The 14,842-nt window shown below is 33.7% G+C and overlaps 2 protein-coding genes and 1 pseudogene across 2 annotated transcripts; 1 reads left to right on the forward strand and 2 right to left on the reverse strand.

Annotated features, from left to right (window-relative positions):
• Positions 1-476: 476 nt before the first annotated feature.
• On the forward strand, positions 477-7,194 carry LOC114420056 (cullin-1). Its single transcript, XM_028385900.1, has 19 exons — positions 477-975; positions 1,069-1,168; positions 2,316-2,501; positions 2,681-2,728; positions 2,811-3,014; positions 3,106-3,183; positions 3,367-3,456; positions 3,551-3,631; positions 3,759-3,821; positions 3,993-4,028; positions 4,104-4,190; positions 4,271-4,420; positions 4,521-4,576; positions 5,254-5,374; positions 5,477-5,638; positions 5,722-5,865; positions 5,998-6,216; positions 6,328-6,495; positions 6,593-7,194. Exons 1-19 carry the CDS (start codon positions 836-838, stop codon positions 6,692-6,694), a joined length of 2,235 nt encoding a protein of 744 aa, XP_028241701.1. The 5' UTR covers positions 477-835; the 3' UTR covers positions 6,695-7,194.
• Positions 7,195-9,956: 2,762 nt separating this feature from the next.
• On the reverse strand, positions 9,957-12,208 carry LOC114420057. The gene is made up of 2 exons (XM_028385901.1): positions 10,825-12,208; positions 9,957-10,744 (listed from the first exon to the last, which is right to left on the reverse strand). The coding sequence occupies exon 1, from the start codon at positions 12,067-12,069 to the stop codon at positions 10,924-10,926; it is 1,146 nt and encodes a 381-aa protein (XP_028241702.1). The 5' UTR covers positions 12,070-12,208; the 3' UTR covers positions 9,957-10,744; positions 10,825-10,923.
• Positions 12,209-12,981: 773 nt separating this feature from the next.
• Positions 12,982-14,810, reverse strand: LOC114418827 (annotated as a pseudogene).
• Between the last annotated feature and the right edge of the window lie 32 nt (positions 14,811-14,842).

Raw genomic sequence — 14,842 nt, forward strand, 5'->3', positions numbered from 1 at the left:
TGTCTTTGTTACTCGTTATCACACAAATAACATTCGAAATAAATGACATGATCTTGTTGTTGGAGCTAGCTTGAGAAACAATTTGATTAATTTGTATTATTTTTTTTTTCAAATTAAACACGGAACAAACCTATTTATCTTATCTAGTACCAGTACCGTAAATTTTAACAAATCTAATAAACCCTAAATACTTTATGCTTTTAGTTATTTAACTAATGATTGAAGAACATTGGTTATCAAAATCATATAACATTATAAATCAAAAGAGAATAAAAGGTTATGTATTAATTATATAAAATGTTTTATACAGATATTTAGTCACAACCTATTATAATAAATTTGTTAAATTTTAAAATAATTAAAATGATAATTTGATGAAGTGAAAAATAGTAAATATACATCAAATTTAATTCAAAATAGGATCTGAAATAATTATTAAAGATTTTCATTTAAAATAATAGACCGGACACCGAAAGAGCAATTTTTGGTCCAGAAGGATTTGTTTTGAAGAGGGAGGGGGGGTCATGTGTTCCCTTTCCTTTTCCCATCAATGCTTCTGCCTTCTTCCTCTTCTCTTCTTCGCTCTTTCTTTTGGACCCTTTCTTTTCCCTCCTTCTCCTTCACCTACCATTTTTAGGGTTCTCTCTCCGATTTCACTCTCTCAATCTACCTACCCCGATCGCTTCTGTTTTTCTTCTCCACATTTCAAATCTATTTCGCTCTGGATAATTATTGCTTCCTTCCTCGTGATCTTCTCCATACCTATCAATTTTGAATTAGCGTGTGCGAATATTCATCGTTTGAGTGCAGATTTCGGTGGGTTTAGTTCGGCAACATGTCAATGAGTGAGCGGAAGACTATTGACCTAGAACAGGGATGGGATTTCATGCTGAAGGGCATCACCAAGCTCAAGAACATTCTCGAAGGCTTGCCCGAGCCTCAATTCAGCTCCGAGGACTACATGATGCTTTACACGTATTCATCTCAACACTTTTTTTTTTTTTTTGGTTGTTTGAGATCTTTTAATTTCTATATCCGAGCACTGTTTTTCCTTGATTCGTGTTGCAGGACCATCTACAACATGTGCACTCAAAAGCCTCCTCATGACTATTCCCAACAACTTTACGACAAGTATAAGGAGTCTTTTGAAGAGTACATCGTATCAACGGTTAGTAACACTCTCATCTGGGGCATCTTAAGATCAACTGTTTAAACAAACTTGGAATTATTTATGTGTGGTATATTATTTGGTTATCCCTACACTACTTTCTTACAAGTTTAGTATAGTACAATTAGGAGTATCATAGGTTGCATAAGCACAACTTAATTCTTTTAGTACATTTCTGGGACTTTGACGCATCTTTCCTTTTTCTGGAAAATGTATCTTACAGCTCTTACATGAGGTAAGGTAGTTCTAAACGATTCAAAATTAGTATAAAATGTGGTTTGATCAGTTTACCTAATTCCTGCAACCCTACCCATTGAATCATGTTTTGGAGCATTTTATCCTAAAACTGAGAATTATGAAATGAGTATAGGAAATACACAGTGACTGACTGGAGCATGCCGGGGTGGCAAATACTTTTTATGGAAACACCACCGATTATGCATCCAGTTTTTTAATAGATGAAAACAGAATTAAATTGAAGAAATGATATTACTTTATTTATATTAAAAACATATTTTTAAGAGGAATTCCTTGTATGGTTAAGCTTCATTAGGATGTTTTATAGATGTGGGATTGAATGGAAAGGGAATAAAATCAGAGTTGAAAGGGATGGAATGAAAAAATTTGCCTCTCATGTTTAGCTTATTAATATGGGAAGAAATGAAGGTAAGGGTTTGTATTTGTAAAATTTTAATCACCTTACCGCATAGTAGTCAGTTGCCCACTATAGGGCCGATATAGTGGCGTTACAGCTATGAGCCGCATCGTGGAAGCCCGTCTTGTCGTAGCTTGCTGTTGCTCCTAGAGTGGCACAAATCATGGTCGCCATTTCATCAGAGATCAAAACCCCTTTTTTGGCCCCTCAGATGATGTTTGATGCATTGCTGTTTAAGGGAGGAATCTTGAAAACCAATTCCAAAATGTTAACCAAACACAGCCAGTGACTGTGCAACTTCATTTTTGTTCTAGCGAATGGGATTTCTTGGCTATCATCCAACTGGGCTATTATCTACATGTTTAATTATAAAATATTTATATTTTCTGTTTGTTTTCAATTAACTTGGTGTATGTACTGTTTATTAATTTTGTTGACCTTTCTTCTAATGAAATGCTGCCTTGTTTTCCTTTTTCTTCCTTTTGGATCCAGGTATTACCTTCTTTGAGAGAGAAACACGATGAATTTATGTTGAGAGAACTTGTGAAGAGATGGGCAAACCATAAAATTATGGTTCGGTGGCTTTCTCGGTTCTTTCATTATTTGGATCGATACTTTATTGCTCGGAGGTCACTTCCGCCCCTTAATGAAGTTGGGTTGACTTGCTTCCGCGATTTGGTAACGTTACAATGAACCTTTTGTTATGCCGCAATAATTCTTTCAATTAGTCTTGTATATGTTATAAATAATGACAAACTTTGTAGTGCTAGTGCAAATTGGATGGCTTTCCTATTATTGTCATTTCATTTAATGCAGCTTCATTAGAAAAATAAATTCATGGGTTTTATTATTTGCAGATTTACAAGGAACTAAATGGGAAAGTTAGAGATGCAGTTATTTCACTAGTATGTTTTTCTTCCTTAGTATGCTAGATTTCCCATGTTTACAAATTTAGATCAATTAACAAATCCATTTTTGTTTATAAAGATTGATCAAGAACGGGAGGGAGAACAGATTGATCGAGCTCTATTAAAGAATGTATTAGACATATTTGTTGAAATTGGAATGGGGCAAATGGATCACTATGAGAATGATTTTGAAGCTGCCATGCTCAAAGACACTTCTTCTTATTATTCTCGAAAGGCTTCAAATTGGATCCTAGAAGATTCTTGTCCTGATTATATGCTCAAGGTGTGGTTTCTCATTTATGCTTACTGTAACTTGGTTTCTTCATTTACATTACTTTCTGGCCCCTATTTGATCTTTATGTCTTTTATTACAGGCTGAGGAGTGCTTAAAACGGGAGAAAGATAGGGTTGCTCATTACTTGCACTCTAGTAGCGAGCCAAAGTTATTAGAGGTCTGTTATTGACTTTATGATACTATTTCAGCTATTTGGTTTTCTGCCATGCACAGTGGAGTATTGCTATGCAACTTATAGATTTTTTTAATGATTATAACGGTTTCTTTTGTTTGACTCATTTTATAGTTTCTGAACTTTTTCTCGTGTTTTCTTTTGTTCTTCTGAAAATTTCTCGTTTAGAAAGTTCAACATGAGTTGTTATCTGTGTATGCAAACCAACTCCTTGAGAAAGAGCACTCTGGATGTCATGCTTTACTTAGAGATGATAAGGTACTCATGAAAAAACTCTATTTACTTGTTATGCGTACAATTTTTTTAACCAAGAGTATGGTTTCTCACCACATGTGTTCCTTTAAATGCTTAGGTTGAAGACTTGTCAAGAATGTTCAGGCTATTCTCTAAAATACCTCGAGGCTTAGATCCTGTTTCCAATATATTTAAACAGGTTGGTCATGTTGAACCTATCTTTATGGTTTTTCTCCCTTTTATATATGTCAATGTCAATATTGGGCTCTTCTGTTCTGCTTGCTTTCTTGCTCACTTGCTTATCTTTCTCTCTTCCCTTTCCCCAGCATGTTACCACTGAAGGTATGGCTTTGGTGAAGCAGGCTGAAGATGCAGCTAGCAACAAAAAGGTGAATGGTTTACATGATTTTGAAGTTGCTTTCCTGACAAAGTGATTTATTAATTGCCTCATTTACTTGATTTTCTTACTGCTCAAGTTGTGAATGATGTCATATTTTGGAAGCAATTTGCCTTTGTTACTGACCTTGTTATTTTGTCCTTTTAAATGAAAATGTCTACAGGCAGAAAAAAAGGATATTGTAGGTCTGCAGGAGCAGGTGACAATTTTTTTTTATTAATTTAACTGCATTTTTTATTCATTTGTGGAAATTGAAATTGGTCTCTTGCTTCAGGTTTTTGTTCGGAAGGTGATTGAGCTGCATGACAAGTACCTGGCATATGTGAATGATTGTTTCCAGAATCATACTCTTTTCCACAAGGTTTTTGTTTTGAGCAGAAAATAGCTTTACAATTATGGATTGATATGTGTACATGCAAATCTGATGTTTTGATCATATAGGCTCTTAAAGAGGCTTTTGAGGTCTTTTGCAACAAAGGTGTTGCTGGAAGTTCAAGCGCAGAACTGCTTGCCTCCTTCTGTGATAACATTCTTAAGAAAGGAGGAAGTGAAAAATTAAGTGATGAAGCAATTGAAGAAACTCTTGAAAAGGTCTGCACTATTCTCGATGTTCCACATATACTTCTATAAACATGATTGATGCATTCAGTTTTGACTTTTGAATTTGGGATTTGTTTTTGTCTATCTGCAGGTGGTCAAGCTGCTTGCCTATATTAGTGACAAAGACTTGTTTGCTGAATTCTATAGGTAAGATAAAAGAGGAGGAAAATTTGTATGATGATTACCAGGTTGGATATGCTTACCGAAAAAAGAATTTATAATGCTTGGCTGGTGCTTCAATCTTTATCTTCCACTGTGTCGTAAAAATTACTTCCACTAATCCTTGGTTGTTTCTGACAATTAAATGTGCTCTGCTGCATGTGTTTCCTTAGTTTTAGAGGTACAATACCAATAATGGGCCTTCATTATTTTGGGAGAGTTGGTCCTTGACATAATATCAGAGGCCTGTATGATCAACTGGTTAGGAGTCAATCCGTGGTATCCCTATTGCTCTAGTTGAATCTTGGCATTGTCCATGTTTCAAGCCCAAAATGCTCTTATGCTGTCATGTTAAAAGATATGAAACTAATATTTGGCCTTTACCTAACACTTTAAGCTATAGGGAGAATTGGTCCTTTAATTCATGTTTACTAGAAAGTGGGATGAATATTTTTGGAACAGCTTAAAAACCAAGATGAATGGGTAGCTAAAATGAAATTGATAATGGTGGGGTAAAATATGGAAATGAAGAGATAAAATGGAGTGCAATTATTTCAAAAAGAAAATTTATTTTAGTTTTATATTTACTTTTATGCCTCTAGACCTTTTATCAATTTATCTAAATGACATTATAACATTTTTACTTCTTGCTTGGTTGGTTTCAGGAAGAAGCTTGCTCGAAGGCTTCTCTTTGACAAGAGTGCCAATGATGATCATGAGCGAAGTATTTTGACAAAATTGAAGCAACAATGTGGTGGACAGTTTACCTCAAAGATGGAAGGAATGGTCAGCCATTTCTAATCTTCGTAAACAGAAGCTGATATGCTATAATCAACTTTTTTGGTGAGTTGATAAAAGAAAATTTAAATGCTTTTGCTTTGCTACCAGGTTACAGATTTGACACTGGCAAAGGAGAATCAAACTAGCTTTGAGGAGTATTTAAGCAATAATCCCAATGCAGACCCTGGCATAGACTTGACAGTTACAGTTCTGACTACTGGTTTCTGGCCTAGTTACAAATCTTTTGATCTCAATCTTCCTGCAGAAATGGTAATCTGGATCTTCTTGATATAAAAAATTAGTGCCCAGACTTTGGTTATAACTAATACCGTCCTATTTATTCCTTTTTCTAGATTAGGTGTGTTGAAGTTTTCAAAGAATTTTATCAAACTAAAACAAAGCACAGGAAACTTACATGGATTTATTCGTTGGGTACCTGTAATATAAGTGGGAAATTTGACCCAAAAACCGTGGAGCTGATTGTTACAACCTACCAGGTAATATTACTTACCTGCTTTACTCATCCGTAATTATGTAAATGCTATGCCCTCTCGTTGGTTTTTTTACATTTGTGATATCCATGGATTCTTGTACATATTTTTACTGACCTAGTATCTCTTTTTTAATAGGCTTCAGCATTACTGCTTTTTAATTTGTCAGATAGACTGAGTTACTCTGAGATAATGACTCAGTTAAACTTATCTGACGATGATGTTATTAGATTGCTCCATTCCTTATCATGTGCCAAGTACAAGATTCTCAACAAGGAGCCAAATACAAAAACAATCTCATCCACTGATTATTTTGAATTTAATTATAAATTTACTGACAAAATGAGGAGAATCAAGGTATAATTTTATTTAAATATGTTTTAATCTTTCTTTCTATTTGTTTGGCTTTCTCAGTCTCTTTTTCTATATACTGACTTTTGAGTGGAATTGACTCATTTTTTTATACAGATTCCTCTTCCTCCCGTGGATGAGAAGAAAAAAGTAATTGAGGATGTTGACAAGGACAGAAGATATGCTATTGATGCCTCAATTGTGCGTATTATGAAGAGTAGAAAAGTTTTGGGCTACCAACAATTAGTCGTTGAGTGTGTTGAGCAGTTAGGTCGCATGTTTAAGGTACATATTTGACCATTCTCCTAACATAATCTTATATTTTTTTCCCCCTCTCAATTCTTGATTATTTTTTTTCTTCACGTGGAATGTAATTTCCCAGCCTGACGTCAAGGCTATTAAAAAGCGGATTGAAGATTTGATTTCTCGTGACTACTTGGAAAGAGACAAAGATAATGCTAATATGTTCAAGTACTTGGCTTGACATGGTATGAATAATTGTGCAAATGAAGTGGTTACTGCAAAATCAAAACAAAAGGATCATGCTTGAACTTCTGAAAAAAAAAGAGAGGAGTTTTTCCTAAAAAATCCTTGAAGGAGGAGCTGTCAGTGCTTGTATATTTTGCCTCCATGTAGATGTGTGATCATGTTGGGAAATTGTAATCAAAATTCCATAATCCTGCTCACTGATACTTTCACCATCTTTTTGGGTTCTGATTGCTGCAATTCCTTCTCACAATGCCCGTTGGTTATATGATTCCCTTCCCTCCCTCCCCCCAAAATTGTGTAAGCGCTTCAAGGAAATTGTATTTTGATTATCAGCTTAGAAATCATCAGGTGATTGGGTATGCCTTTTAAATCTAAACCCAACTGCTATGGCTCGACATTAATTTGCCTACGATAATATTTCACAACGACATTTCTATATTTTGTAGTGTCTGATATTTTATAACTGTTAGAGGATCGAATTATCCCAAGGATTAATGGTATTGCTGCGTGGATATGGAATGGATCTTTACTATCTAATGCCATTCTTGTTCGTGATTCGTACAAATGTTCGTAGAAGTCACTTTTTACGTCAATAATAAAATATTTATTATTCTAATTAACTTTTTGTGTATTTTAATTCAACTTAAAAACACTTGTGCTTTGTATGAAAACTTTAATTTGATACATTGAAATAAATGGAATATTAATTTTCACATATGATTAAAATTAAATTAAAATATGATTTTTTTATAATAACTAGACTGAATTCAGTTAGAATACAAACAAACTATAAAAAGTTTAGAATACAATGAAAAACAAAAAAGATTTTGTTGTCCACCAAACATAGATTGACATGTAATGGTATAATTGTTTTTTGCTATAAAACTTTAAATTAAAGGTCATTTTAAATTAAATAACAATGATAAAATCTTTATCATAACATTTGATCAAAATTAAAACTCTTAAACTACTATATCTACTTTTATAACATAAATTAAAGTCTGAAACATATGAATGGTACCTTAACTCATTTTTTTATTAGCTAAATATGAAAATATAAAAATATTTAAATTTATTCCTGTTGTCAAATTATTAGTAAGCTAAATCTGAAAAACTTTTTGCATCGGTTAGTGTATAACTGATGTCAAAATTGACATAAGCAGCTCTCATCTCCACTCATGAGCATCGTCACCTACCTACCACGACTTCAGACAATTTCCCCTTCTTCCCCAAATCCTATCTAATCTTCGAGGAAAAAAAGTTCCATTCTGCAAGGTCATCCATCACAAAGGGAAAGAAAAAAGTTGCAAATGCAAGCACAATAACCAATCAGCAAGGGGAAAATACCAATTGAAAAGGAATTTCAATTACTCCAATAGGCAACAGAGGAAGGAATTAATTCAAAACAAACAAATTAATTTCCTACCACATTAAAACAAAGAAAAGGAAAAGATTGAGATGCATAATAAATTTCTACAATACAACTGAAGAAGCAGCATCGGATAAGAACCCAATGTTACTCCCGGATCTGTTGTTCTGACCCCAAATATGGTGTTTCGAACACCAGATCTGGTTTTTTCAACCCCGGATCTGCCACAAACAACGCATCTGGTTATGAAGAGGTGGCGTTGATGCCATCGAAGAGACTTCGCAACAAGAGGACGACGTCGCCGACAACGAAAGAAGATGGGTTCGCTGCAAAAGAGACGAACCACTACGAGCCGCGAGAGAGTGAGAGGAGCGCGAAAGAGACGACTCCGTGAGAGGGAGGAACGACAGTGGCAGCGCAGAGAGGGAAGCAGAAGGAAAGAGCTGAAAGCCGTGGAGGAGGGTTGGTGGCTGGGTAACGACCATGTCGGAGGAGCCACCGGAGATTGCCGGAAAAGAAGATAAATAAGAAGCTAAGGTTTTAACACATGTCGTCTAATTGGCTAATGAAATAACTCATATTTACAGTCACTATACACATAGTTTCACTATATCCAAACTTACATTGGCGTTCAAATTTGATATATTTTCATTTTACGGAATATTTTTATATTTACGAAAAATATTTTTTTTTCTAAATTGGATTTCTTAATTTTTATAAATTCTAAAATAATTTTTTATTTAATAAATAACATGATAGTTCTCTTGAAAAATTTGTTATTTTTTTTTATATTTTTGGCATGCTTTAAACTTTTTTCGTTAATTACCGATTTTGAGAATTTTTTTTTTTTGCATTATATAGGTAAATTTGATGAGATAAATTTTAGGTATTGAATGAATAAAAAAAATCAAAATTGTCTGAAAATATAAAAAATGATAAAATTTTCGAAAGAATAACTCTCATTAATTAAACAAGGGATTCATTTTATAACTTTAAAAATTAAAAGATCAATTTAAAAGAAAAAAGCAAGGGACCATTGTTATATATTTGCCTAAATTAAAATTCACAATATGAAGGTGAGACCACCGTTAATTCTCTTCACTCTCTTGCTTAGACATTCTTAATATCTTTTCTTCTTCTTCTTCTTTTTTCTTTTTAAGACAAGTGTTTCGCATACTACTCTCACAACTAGCAAAAAAATTCCCCTCTCAACTAATCACAAATTACCATAATTTTATATTGATCTGTATACTTGATATTCTTAACTTTCTATCCCTTTTAATTTATTTATCCTCTTTAATCTCCAACTCTAAATTATTGCTAATAATTTTTAAACAAAAATTAATATCAATAGTAAAAAATATTTTTATATCATGATTTAAATTATTTATTATAAATTTAAATATAATTTATATATTAAAAATGTTTATTTATTAAATAAGTCATATATAAAAATGCTAATATAATTCATATAATATATTTATTATATTATAAAAATATATTTGTTATATATAATATATTTATATAAATTTCTAAAAAACATTTACTTAATAGAAAGAAGAATAACCTTTCTTCAACTTCATGACAAAAACAGTGCTCATTTGGAAAGAGAGAAACTAGAAGGAATACCATATAGCATATTCAAAAGCTTTTCATGGCAAAATTTGCATACAAATACTCAACTATTCAATCACCCAGGTTTCCCTAGGCCAGACAAGCATTTCTGATATCTCATCAGTTCTATTCTGGCTGAAATTAAATTACCACCATTATCGGGAATGATGATATTTGATTTGTATACTCTCATGCTCTCGAGCCCAACAGGTAAAAAAAAATGCTAGAAATTCAAGCAACATTCCAATCCCACAATTCCTAAAGATACCCATCATTGAAAAAGAAAATATATAGAATGAAACAAACTAACAACGAGGGTTAATGAGAATCAACATCAATATTACTTGCAAAGGCTTTCTACAACTATAAAACCTTTTGTTGTCTTGGATCAATCACCTATAAAATGTCAAATTACTGCTATTGATCAGAATTGTGACTTAATCTAAAGACGTTCGAACTAAGCATATGAAACATAACAATCAAACTAGAAGAAATCCAGAGTTAGCTAGGAGTAGAAGAGATACTAGTTAGAGATGAATAAGCATAATACTATGGCTAGCTTACACCAAAATCAGCATCCATAAGTTAAACCACAACAACCACATGCTAGTAAGTTCCCTGTCCCAGAAACATCTCACGTACTTTTGCAGAAACACCTTATCAGACTTACTAAACAGTGTAACCAAGCTAGAACTCTTCTTTATCAAACCATTGGAGAGAAGATGCTGGACAACCAAACCCCTCAGAACAACCCTTTTCTCCAAACTGTAATGAGTTTTTCCATTGAGTACAGCATGACGTTAGGCTGATTCCTAAAAGCAATGAAAACTTCATCCTCAGACCAATCCCATCTCTTAAAGGTATCAACTTTAGCATCCCATAGGGAATTAGAAACAGCACTTTTAGCCTGTAACACCATAGCAAAACTCAGTTTGAAAGGGTCAAACCCTAATGGCTTCAGTTCCTCCACGACGTTTCTCAATTCGGAGCAGAGTATAGAAGGCCTTAAGATCCTAGTTTTTTCCTCCTCAAATCATATCTGTATATGGAAGCATGTTGCTCCTGAAACACAATAACAAAATTCTGCAAGGAAAAGCTCGTAAGAAATAACAAATCTGAAGATAAGTTAGCATGACTTTTACCAAAATTTTGGTAGGCAGAACTATTTTTTTTTAAAAATTGCACAAAACAAGGTGGTTGATTTGCACCAAAATTTGATCATGTTACACACTTGATGAAGGCTACGAACAAGGGTTGCCCCTATCATTTTCAAGACTCATTTTTTCCTCGTACAGCTTTAACAGATGAGAAGAATCCTCCTTAAAATGTTTTACAAACTTTTTAAGGAACAACTTCTCAGGCAGAATAAATGGTGTAGTTAAGCTTGCCTCCTTTTGTAGCAGACTTTTTGAGATAAGAAACTGCACAACTAAAGCCCTTGGAGCAATCCTCTTCTGGAGACTAAATAGAAAAATTCCTGGAGCTTTGACAATCTCTGCAGAATTGAAACCCACCTGTTCTACCCAAAAACTCATCACTGCATTAATTTTATCACGGGATGACAACATACACTGAGGCTGCCTCCTAAATGCTAGAAGAACTTGTTCTTGGGACCATCCCCACTTCTTAAAAGTGTCAATCTTCTCGGCCCATTTGGTTTTCCCTACAGTCCTTTTGGCAAGCAATGCCATACTGAAAGTTGAAGTTGAAGGATCGAAACCCATTTGCTTCAATTCCTCAACAGTCTTCAACAAGTTAGCAGACCAGAGTAACTGGTTCCGTCTCTGGAGCAACAAAGCAATGCTTGAGTGGGTAACTCCATTATCAAGCAACAATTTGATGTTAGGTGTCACACTACTTTCATTAAGTAACTTAGGACTGCGAATCAGAAGATGAATCATTCGCTTGTCAGATTGGAGGAACCCTCTTACAAATTCACATGTTGGGATTATATGATTCTCCAAACTTCTTTCAAGGAAACGAGGGGCAGGGGTGACCATGCGAACAATGTCAAGGGAAGAAACACCTTTTGAAAGTAAATATTGGAACTTTGGCAACAGTGTCTTCTGGGTGTTGCATAAAAGTAGCCGGGGTGCTTTTTGGAGGATATGGCATATTTGAGAGTTGGAGAAGCCGTGGCTTCGGAAGAAGGAGAGAACTGAATCGGGCTTTTGGGGGCCACGGAAACGGAGCCTGAGGGAAGCTTTGAGAGCGTTTTCTTGGGAGAAGCCACAATTGTTGATGAGGTAGGGCACCACGAAAGAGCGTGAGGTAGTGCAGAACTCGAATTTGAGAAATTGGAGTTGAACAATAGGGTTCCATTTTAGGGTTGTGAATGTGAAACCCTTGGCGCAAACAAGAATTCTGTGGATGTGAAATTTCAACATGGTGAGGTTCCTTCCGATTAAGGAAGCTCACGAGTTGGATTGGAATTATGGCAACTGCATTTCAAACGAATTGGAATCTGAATTTCAGAGAGCAGAAAGAATAATCGTATTTCGTATCTACACAAATCAAACTCATTAATATATACTTAGGGTTTTGCTAACTAACGTCGAATACTGATTAAGCCATTAAGGAATTAAAAAAAATATTGTTGAAATCATAGAACACAAAATAAATAGTGAATAGTATTACTTTTACTAATTTTATGCATTTTCTTAAAAAGTTGTCTATTTTTTAGTAGCATTTTCCTATAAATTATTTGTACAGAGCACTCGTATGATTGTTCGCTTTTTTTTTTTTTTCGTGTAAGTGTAACAACTCCTATACAGGAAGTAAAAAAGAAAAAGAAAAGAAGAAACTGACGCTTAATTTCATCATTTATTTTTTTTAAAAATTATTTTGATCATTTATCTTGTTTTTTTTCAACTTGATTTTTTTAAAAATAAATTAAACTAAAAAATTAAGATAAAAAATCAAATAATTCATTTAACCTATATTTAATACAAAAATTAAACAATTCATAAGAAGTAATAATTATTTATATAAATAATTCTCTCTAATTTTAAACAATTCAAAATAAATATCACATATCAAAATAATATATTTTTTTATTAAATAACCCATCAACCAACTTTTATTTTGGAAATACCTAACTAGCACAATTTAATAATAACTAATAAAGCTTATAAAATGTAGTTCTTGATTGTTATTTGGTGGTTACCAAAGAAAGAGAATATAAACACCAGAAAAGAATGTAACAAAAAAAATTACTAAAAGACACCATATGCTATGATGAAATTTGTCTATTTCACATTGACGAAACGAAAACCAGGAAACTGATTTGGGAGTTTTGTTTAGATTCTCGCAAAGTCGTCCAAGGTCTTTTTCCCCTGTAACCTGCTTTCTGAGATGTCCATGATTGTAGCTTCTAAACCTGCATGGGTTGTTTTGGTCCACGAATTCTGGCATTGGACTTAGCTCCAATTCAAAGCTAGGAGCATAAAATGTCACAATTGACATGCGATCTTTCTCCTGATGAACCACAGCTCTATGCTCCACACTCTTGTATCTTCCATTGGTAAGCACCTACATATTGAAAAATTTAAATGTGGATATATCAAAAAACTTTAAACATAATAAAAGTAAAGGGAGAGAAATCACTGGAAAGTAATTAACAGGAGATGAGATTGATGTTATGTGAAAGGATTTGCTACCTGCTATCAAATTCCTATGGACAAATTAAAACAAAAGAGAAAAATAATTAAGCAAAGGTCTTACTTCTATTGTGTCGCCAATGTTTATGACTAGTGCATTTCGAATTGGCAGAACAGGCACCCATGTTTTGTCCTTGAGTATTTCAAGTCTACCACTGGGCTTCCTCTTGCTTGTTGCAGCACAGTGATGGCACTTGCATCTGAATGGGGACTCAGACTCAAGACAAGATCAGGTCTAGAACAAGGAGGGTAGTAATTCATCCTAATCCCTTGCAATGTCTCGCCAAACATCTTCTCAAACACATCCCCCTTCAACCCAGGCTTAAAGCCATGTATTTCAGCATATTCTGGCATAGTTTCTTCACTTCTCTAGAGTACTCTTCCACTGTTTCACTGCAACTTTCTTTTTTAAATTTTTAACAAAAATAGTACTAAACTAACATATGATATTAGACTTTAAATAATGGGTAAAAAATTTATTTCTCCATCAAATAGATTTTTTTTTTTTTGTAAGAAATAGATTTCTAGTTCTTATATTTACCAAAATTTAATGCAGTGTTTTTAGTCCTACCAAAGGACTAAAATTATATCACTTCTAGTAAATATAATTTTTGTAAGGAAAAAAAGTATTATCTAAAGTGTTAAAAGTAAAAAAGGAAATAAATATAATTTATAAGGATTAAAAATAAATTAATTTTACAAGAATAAAAAATAAAAAATATTAAATTATAAGAACTAAATAAAAAATACTAAATTATAAGAACTAAAAAAATATTCAAGTTTATATATTGAACTACTGTTTTAGTTACCTGAATCCGGCTGGGCTTTGAGGCCATAGATGTGGAAGCCTTGGAGTCTCAATTGAAAGACCAAACATGTTGCACCAATCTAACTTCTGGTCCTCTGAGAAAACCAAAGCCTGGCCATAACCTTGAAACGTACCTGGAACCAATGCATATTTCTGTTTTTCTTCCAAAGGTAACATGAAGAACCCCCCTGCTGATCTTCTCTATGCTCTCCAGCAAATCGAGATCAATATCGTGATTAATTAACTAACAAAAAACTCAGCATCAGTTTCTCCTTCCATATATATAACATATTACAAAAAACAAATCTATGTATGATATGGATTATGGAGGTTACTTAATAAGACTCGAGGCAGTTATCAAATAGTGACATAGAAAAGTGTTATTAATTTACCTGAAAAAAACCCCACTCCTAACAAGCAGCTGCAAGTTTCAAAATTTCTTCATGGGTTTCGTCTTTGTTTGCTTTGGTAAGTTTAGAAAAATCAATGATGGGCGCATGTCATCAGATGATGGTGTGAGTGAGAGAGGTATGGCATCAAGGGTTGGTCTTTCGGTGACATCTCGCACAAATCTTTCAGGAATTGTATTTGGGTTAATTTTTCTTAGTTCTTAGACATCATCAATGTTGATGGGAGGGTTGGACACTTGAAGAGTAGCCATGCACGTAGAATTTTTGGAGTTACAGGGCGTGT

The sequence above is a fragment of the Glycine soja genome, chromosome 7 (assembly GCF_004193775.1).
Source record: "Glycine soja cultivar W05 chromosome 7, ASM419377v2, whole genome shotgun sequence".
NCBI lineage: Eukaryota > Viridiplantae > Streptophyta > Magnoliopsida > Fabales > Fabaceae > Glycine > Glycine soja.